General features: G+C 51.8%; 1 protein-coding gene across 1 annotated transcript; it reads left to right on the forward strand.

The window, feature by feature from the left end:
• Positions 1-1759: 1759 nt before the first annotated feature.
• MTG2 (mitochondrial ribosome associated GTPase 2) lies at positions 1760-7439 on the forward strand. The gene is made up of 6 exons (XM_065892674.1): positions 1760-1984; positions 3827-3974; positions 5202-5317; positions 5780-5998; positions 6176-6314; positions 7045-7439. The coding sequence occupies exons 1-6, from the start codon at positions 1781-1783 to the stop codon at positions 7437-7439; spliced, it is 1221 nt and encodes a 406-aa protein (XP_065748746.1). The 5' UTR covers positions 1760-1780.
• The last annotated feature ends 249 nt before the right edge of the window (positions 7440-7688 follow it).

The raw sequence follows: 7688 nt of genomic DNA on the forward strand, positions 1-7688 counted from the left end.
CATAAAAATGAGTAATGGACAGTTTATGAGGAAGGGGATTTGCACAGTCTCAGACCACCTCCCCCGAGGTCCTTGTAACTACACAGGGAGGGAGGGGCGCCCCGACACAGGGAAGCGGGCAGGGCGCCCCTGCACTGGAGCTCCGTGTGCAGGGTGAGCAAGGCCCCTGACTCGTGAAATTCCTGCCAAAGGTGCATTGCCCGCGGCTCGTCACAAAGGGACGTCCGTCGGGGAAAACGAGGACACGCTGCAGAACAGCTGGCCTGTGACCTTCCAGGTGTCAGGGGCACGAGAGTCAGGGAGGGGCTGCAGAGACGTGGCAGCAAAACGCAGCTCGTGGTTCTGAGCTGGACCCTTTGCTGTGGGAGCCGCTCTAGGGACGGTTAGCCAAAGCTGGGGGTCTGGGCGTGGCTGGTGGCCCGGTTTCAAAGGCCATCCCCCCGGTTCCGTAGGGGGTGCCTCTGTCCACAGGGAGCCACACTGCCGTGTCCCGGGGGTTGGGGGTTGGGTGTCAGGTCGGCCGCTCACCCTCAAATGATTCACGGACTCTCCTTTGAACTTTTCTATACCTGATTGTTTCCGAACAAAAAGCAAAGCTTTTCAGTGCCATGCGGAGGGAATAGCTCCCACCAAGGAAGTATTTCCTTTTCAGAAGGGTCAGGAGGTGTGGAGCAGGAGGTACAGGAGGCGCTTCAGTGGAAAAGCCGAGCCCTGTGTCCTCGCCTGCTGTGTTGCGCACGTGGTGGCTTTATGATTATTTTTAAAATGATGCGTGTACACTTATATCCCCTCTGTATGTGCAGTTCGTACTTAACAACGGGAGGAAAGCCTCAGTGGTTTCCTTTTATGTGGCACACGTGTGCCTGTGAAGCGGGGACATTGGAAGTGGGTGATGTTCAGAACAGTGGACGGGGAGGGGCTGTCGTCTCCTGGAGGGCTGGGCCTGAGATTCCTCGCGTTGACCCTCAGCACCTACAAGATACATAATTATCACGAGCTGTTTAATGAACGAGCAGTGGTGTAAACAGCCCTTAGTTAATGAAAAGTAGCTCACGCTCACTGAGTTTTCACATGGGCCAGGTACTGCTGTCGTGCCTCCTGTCCCTCCCGGCCTGGTCCGTCGTCAGATGAGTGAACTGTCCTAGGTCACCCTGGGGGAAAGGGGCAGAGGTCCTTGTGCAGAGTCTGGCGGCTTACCCACCGCACCCATAGGAAACATCCCACTGCGTTCCAGTTGGACCATTTTAAACTGCAGGGTAACACCATAGCGTCTGAGTAAATGGGTGTTTTTATTTTTAAGAAATTTGGATTTGAGGCTGAGATTTCCTTTTTAATATTTTCATTTAGCAGGTATCTGCTATTCTGTAGGGAGTATATTCCAGAGTTGCAAGACATGTAATGATTTAATCCTTTGTACACAGATCTTTCCCCCAAGTAGCACACAGGCTAAGGAGACTTGTTTTCGCCGCGCTGTGCAGCTTGCGGGATCTCAGTTCCCTGACCAGGGATCGAACCCGGACCTCCGGCAGTGAAAGCCCAGAGTCCCAACTGCTAGGCCGCCAGGGAACTCCCTCCAAGTAGCATATAGGCTAATAGGGCATGACTCGGGGTGGAAAGCGGTGAGTGAGGTAAGAAAGGCATTCATTGGCTCATTTATTTGTTTCAGAAACACTCACCCGCATTCTCCTGTACCGGATGCTCACACCTCTTTAGTTTCGGTTTCATGTTCAGGTTTAAACCAGATGTCTTATTTTGCCAGTTTGCCTTTTGTTAAGGAGCCATGATACGTTCGAGGCTTTTCTCAGCGAGATCCTGGCCGGTGTTGGAGGGCGTGGGGTGCTGGACACCATTGGCACGAGTGTCTCCCAGGCCCGGGCGGCTCCTTCCCCAGCACGCTTCTCCCAGGCTGCTCTCGGTCAGCTGTGTGGACTGCACGAAGCACCAGGAACCCCCCAGGAAGAAGCTGCTCTCAGAGAAAAAACTGGTGAGGCTTCTAACCTTGAAGGAATTTGACAGCCGTTTCCCCTCTGAAGGCACAGGGCGTTGTTTTGAGCTCTTGTTGTCTTGTCTTTGTTTATCCTTGGAAATGAGGACGTGAGATGAAGGCCTGCGGGTACCAAATACTGGGCTGGCCTAAAACTGCAACGGACCCAGGGCAGTGCCCAGCATGCCAGAAGTGATGACCGTGTTCGCTCCCTTCGCCAGGAGGGTGCCTGGGGCTTATGTATCATTAACCTGTGTGTCTGAGATATGTACTATATATATTCTTAGGTACATGTGAAGAGTTCTTAATTTATGGCATGGGGGTGTGGGGACCGGGGACATACACCTTAAGTTTTATAGTTCTCCAAGGCTTACATGTTTTTTTATTCTGTTTATCAAAACCTGTTTAAAACATGAATGATCTTTAATTAAATTCAAGAATACACATGTTTATAATCCACCTTGTTTCCTCCCAAGTGCGGGTTCCAATTAAGGCTCATAGGGCAAACAGTACTTCATGTGGAAAATTACTTTGGCAGTCAGCGTGTGCACTCAGATATATCAAGTTTTCACGTGGTTTTGTCTCCTCCCCAGAATGTAAACATTGACTCTTAAGTTTTATCTTCTGTACGATGCTCCTTAGTTGTGCTTTTTTCCCATTGGGGTTGATTCCCATTATGTTCAAAATTGTACATTGCATTTTTGAAACAGTAATTCATGGTTTTTCCATGTGGTGGTGCCAGAGCATCATCAAGTATTTCTGTATTTTCCTTTAAAAAAGATCTGCTTATGGAGTAGTGGATGGAAATGCAGATGCCCTGGTCCCCATGGAGGGGCCGTGTGGGCGGCCACGTCAGCCTGTGCACATGTGCGGGGAGCAGGTGGGCTCCTCGGGACAGGACGGCTGGGCTGGGAGTGGCGTCCTCAACACTGCACCCTGGCACCTCGGGCAGCTGGACATCTTGTCCTGTGAGCAAACGTTTATTAAATATTAACCTGGTTAGGGGACTTCCCAGGTGGTTAAAGCTCTGCGCTCCCAATGCAGGGGCTCAGGTTTGATCCCTGGTCAGGAAACTAGATCCCACACGCTGCAACGAAGATCCCGTACACCACAACAAAGATCCAGTGTGTCACAGCTAAGACCCGGCCCAGCCGAATAAATAAATGTTAAAAAATATATATATATATATGTGTGTGTGTGTGTGTATATATATATATATATATTAACCTGGTTAGTTAGTTCTGATTCTTTAGGTAGGTTGTATCTCTCTTAGGGACCTAGAGAAAAACTTGCTCTCAGATAAAGGCTCTGTCTGCATCACCACATTTAAAAAAGGAGCCCTGTTCAGTCAGCCACAGAAGACTTCTGTTCTTAGTTGGAAGCCTGATAATGGCCCAGGGACTGTCACTCTCATTCTCTCGTCCTGAGGAGAACTCTCCATTAGTAAAGACCTGTTATTTCTTTCTTTTTTTTTTTTTTTAAAGACCTGTTATTTCAATAACGTGTTTCTATTTGAAAAAGCTGGGAAGACGCTTTATTTAAGGAGTACCTCCTAAACTGCATTTTATTTAGGTTTTTAGCGTGGAGTTCGTGACTGGGGTGTGTACTGCACGCTGAGCACTTTTAACATCTGCGTTGTTGATTTACATTTGCCTACGAATGGCAGTGACTTGTGGGAGCTCTTTCTTATATTTGCATCTTCGGCATGATTAGCAATATTAATATCATTAGCTTCTAATTTTAAAACCTGTCATGGGTAGAAAAGATACATTACAAATGACTGCTCGGTCCTTGGGAGGACTGCAGAGTTAATAACGACAGGCCTCTGTGTGCTCTCTACAGAAAAGGCATTTTGTGGACCATCGCCGAGTGCTTGTCCGAGGGGGACGCGGAGGTGACGGGGTGAGTTGCTTCCACAGTGAGCCCCGGAAGGAGTTTGGAGGCCCCGATGGTGGCGACGGAGGCTACGGCGGCCATGTCATCCTGAGAGGCAGGTGTCCCGAGGGGCAGCCCGGGGAAACGCGCTGTGTCTGCGCGCCTCCGGGGTGGGGAGTTTTCACCTTCTTATCCTAACAGGAAGTTGGATGCAAAAATTGACCTGTGGACATCATTTTATTAAGTTATGTGGATGTTCACATTTAGATAATCCACCCAAAACCAACTTTGATGGTTTTGGTTTTTTTTATTTCAGGAACACAAAGACAGTTTACTGTCAGGGAATCTAACATTCTGGTACAGTCTGTCAAAGGGTTAATCTGTTACTATCTCAGTCAAGTGCTGAAAGGGTACTGATTGCCCTGACACACATGGAGCACAAATATTAGCAAACTAGTCCCCTCGGTAACCATTCACAGCATAGTAAGTACAGCTGTTTTCAAGATGATGATGACATTATGGGTAATTTTTGAATTGTTTGAAAATTGTAGTCATTTTTGAAAGAAAATAGGGAATTAAATTTTTCAAAAAATCACATTGCAGGCTTCCCTGGTGGCGCAGTGGTTGAGAGTCTGCCTGCTGATGCAGGGGACACGGGTTCGTGCCCCGGTCCAGGAAGATCCCACATGCCGCGGAGCCGCTGGGCCCGTGAGCCATGGCCGCTGAGCCTGCGCATCCAGAGCCTGTGCTCCGCAGCGGGAGAGGCCACAACAGTGAGAGGCCCGCATACCGCAAAAAAAAAAATCACATTGCTAGTTTAGCGACTTTTGCTACAACTTTATTCCATGGTCCCAGGTACATTCTTTAGATTTTTTTTCATTTTTATTTTATTATTTATTTATTTATTTTTGGCTGTGTTGGGTCTTTGTGGTTGCACGTGGGCTTTCTCTAGTTGCGGCGTGCAGGGGCTACTCTTTGTTGTGGTGCGCAGGCTTCTCATTGCAGTGGCTTCTCTTGTTGCGGAGCATGGGCTCTAGGTACCTGGGCTTCAGTAGTTGTGGCGCGTGGGTTCAGTAGTTGTGGCTTAGGGGCTCTAGAGCGCAGGCTCAGTAGTTGTGGCACACGGGCTTAGTGGCTCCATGACATGTGGGATCTTCCCGGACCAGGGCTCGAACCCGTGTCCCCTGCATTGGCAGGTGGATTCTTAACCACTGTGCCACCAGGGAAGTCCCGTCCCAGGTGCATTCTTAACGTTCTGAATCTGAACAAAAGAAACTTAACAACATGAGATGGGTCTGCCTTTGACACAGAGGGAGATGACGCTTCTCGCTCTGACTTCCAGTTGACCGGCAAGTCAAGTCCCTGTCCTCAGTCCTGTCTCAGTACCAGGGCTTTGACGGAGGAGCCGGCGGCAGGAAGAACTGCTTTGGGCGAAGCGGCGCCATCCTCTACATCCAGGTAGGCCATCTGAACCATCAAGCTCCCAGGTCCTGCCGAGTGGTCCAGAGGGGCCCCATCCTCCACGAAGCAACCCTGGACGGGGACTCTGTGCTGATTTCATACCGTGTGAATGTGTCACCTGTTCAGAAAGTCATGAGACGATTATATTTACAGCAAGGGGCCCGCAGGTCTCCCCCGCTGTCTCCAGCCCCGTGATCTGCCCCCACGTACCCTCTCGGGCACCTCCCTATGAGTGGAGAGTTTGTGCTTTCAGCATCACTCTCGTTTTCCAGATGCTTTTGTTCACACTGATGCTTTAGACGCACTGTTGGGAAAAGCCATTTATGCAGTTTGCCTGCAGTGCAGTCAGCCTCTCAAGCCCTTTAGGGCTGGGCCCTTTCCCAGGTCCTTTGTCCCTTTGTAGAGCTTAGTTGTGCCCCCCTTCTCATGCTGCCCCTATAAGCACTTGTGATTTTTCAGGTCCCTGTGGGCACTTTGGTGAAGGAGGGAAACAAAGTCCTGGCTGACCTCTCACACCCGGGTGATGAGTTCATCGCGGCACTGGGCGGGGCAGGCGGGAAGGGCAACCGCTTTTTCCTGGCCAACAGCAACCGGGCGCCCACGACTTGTACCCCCGGACAGCCGGGTCAGGAGCGGGTCCTCTTCCTGGAGCTCAAAACGGTGGCACACGCCGGGCTGGTGGGTGTCACCTGAAGCCCCGGCGGGAGGATGGTGGGGGACATGCCGGGAGGGCGGCGGCCGGGCAGCCCACTTTCTCCCATCAGAGCCTGTTGGCTTCGTCAGGAGCCCTGCTGTCCGTCGTCCCCTGTTCCCGACCCAAGACCCCCGACCTTGGCCGTCCCCACTCTCTTCCAGGTCGGATTCCCCAACGCAGGGAAATCCTCGCTTCTCCGGGCCATTTCCAACGCAAGGCCCACTGTGGCCTCCTACCCATTCACCACCCTGAACCCGCATGTGGGGGTTGTTCACTGCGAGGACCACCAGCAAATAGCAGGTAGGACGCCAGGGCCTCTCAGAGAGTCAGGGCGACGATGGGGTTCAGAGCAATGCTTATGTAACTCTTGCGTGTAGCGTTGTTTTCTTCATTTAAACACTGTAGTTCTTTATCAGAATCAGGCTTTAGGTTTGCTTCCCACCCTCTCCGCCAGGAGTCTGTTAGTGGCAGTGCAGGAATTGGAGTTTAAATTTCAAACCTGAGGAAATTATTCCTTTTCACCGCCTCTATTCTTCTCTTTCATCTACGGGGAACTCGGCACCGTCAGTCATGTGGACAACGTGTGATTTTAAAAGCTTTCCCTGTACCATTTTGAGAGAAGAAAACTTTCCAGAAGATAATGTACCTATTAAAAATAGTCAGCCTGCTGGCGACGTGATTTGTGTAGCACTTTATACTTGCAGAAGACTCTATCGTTTCTATCGGTAATCAAATTATTAATAGAGTACAGGAAGCCGTTTTCCCCTTTTTTGAATCATTTTTGAAGCCAGAAAGACTGCAGTGTGTTAAGTAGTTCTTATTAGACCGATCTGTCACCATGCCTGCCAACCAGGTATTTCAAAGCCTTAGCAAAGCTGAAGCTGAAATGCCTCAGATGGCAATTGGCCTGATGCATCACCGAGGCAGTAAATTGAACGACTTCACTTGCAAGGTGTTCCTTGGAAGGAGAGGATCAGAACTCAGAGGTCTCAGGTTCCCCTCCTGGACCGTCTGCTCTTCTCCTCCGCAGTGGCCGACATCCCGGGCATTGTCCGCGGAGCCCACCAGAACCGGGGCCTGGGCTTGGCCTTCCTGAGGCACATCGAGCGCTGTCCCTTCCTCCTGTTCGTGCTGGACCTCTCGGTGCCAGAGCCGTGGACGCAGCTGGATGACCTGAAGTACGAGCTAGAACAGTACAAGGAAGGCCTGTCCGAGAGACCCCATGCCGTCGTGGCGAACAAGGTCGACCTCCCTCAGGCCAGAGCCCAGCTGCCCCAGCTGCAGGCCCGCCTAGGCCGAGAGGCCATCGCCCTGTCAGCGGCCACTGGGGAGAACCTGGAGGGGCTGCTGCTGCATCTGAAGGAGCTGCACGATGACCACGTGGCCGCGGAGCTGGAGCGGGGCCGCCAGCCTCTCCGGTGGTAGCGGAGGTGGTAGGCTGGGAGGTGGCATGGGCAGTGCCCGGGCAGGCTGACTGTGACCGGAGATGAGGAAGGAGCCCCAAAGAATCAGAGGCCTTGGTGCAGCGGCCTTCCCACCAGCTCAGGGCTCCTCACCAATGCGCCCCCCTGCCCTGGGCCTGGGACCTTGGGGCGGCGGACGCTCACACACCCGCCCATCTGTTCCCGGTGCTTCCCGCGCCCGCCTGCATGCGACTGACGTGCTACGATGGGC

Source organism: Phocoena phocoena, chromosome 15 (assembly GCF_963924675.1).
Source record: "Phocoena phocoena chromosome 15, mPhoPho1.1, whole genome shotgun sequence".
NCBI classification, from domain to species: domain Eukaryota; kingdom Metazoa; phylum Chordata; class Mammalia; order Artiodactyla; family Phocoenidae; genus Phocoena; species Phocoena phocoena.

Bases quoted from the DNA above. Each gene is read 5' to 3' on its own strand.
- MTG2 (XM_065892674.1), top strand. From the start codon at position 1,781: ATGATACGTTCGAGGCTTTTCTCAGCGAGATCCTGGCCGGTGTTGGAG. The intron at 1,985-3,826 runs GTGAGGCTTCTA...TGCTCTCTACAG, and splicing joins TGCTCTCAGAGAAAAAACTG to AAAAGGCATTTTGTGGACCA. The intron at 5,318-5,779 runs GTAGGCCATCTG...GTGATTTTTCAG, and splicing joins GCGCCATCCTCTACATCCAG to GTCCCTGTGGGCACTTTGGT.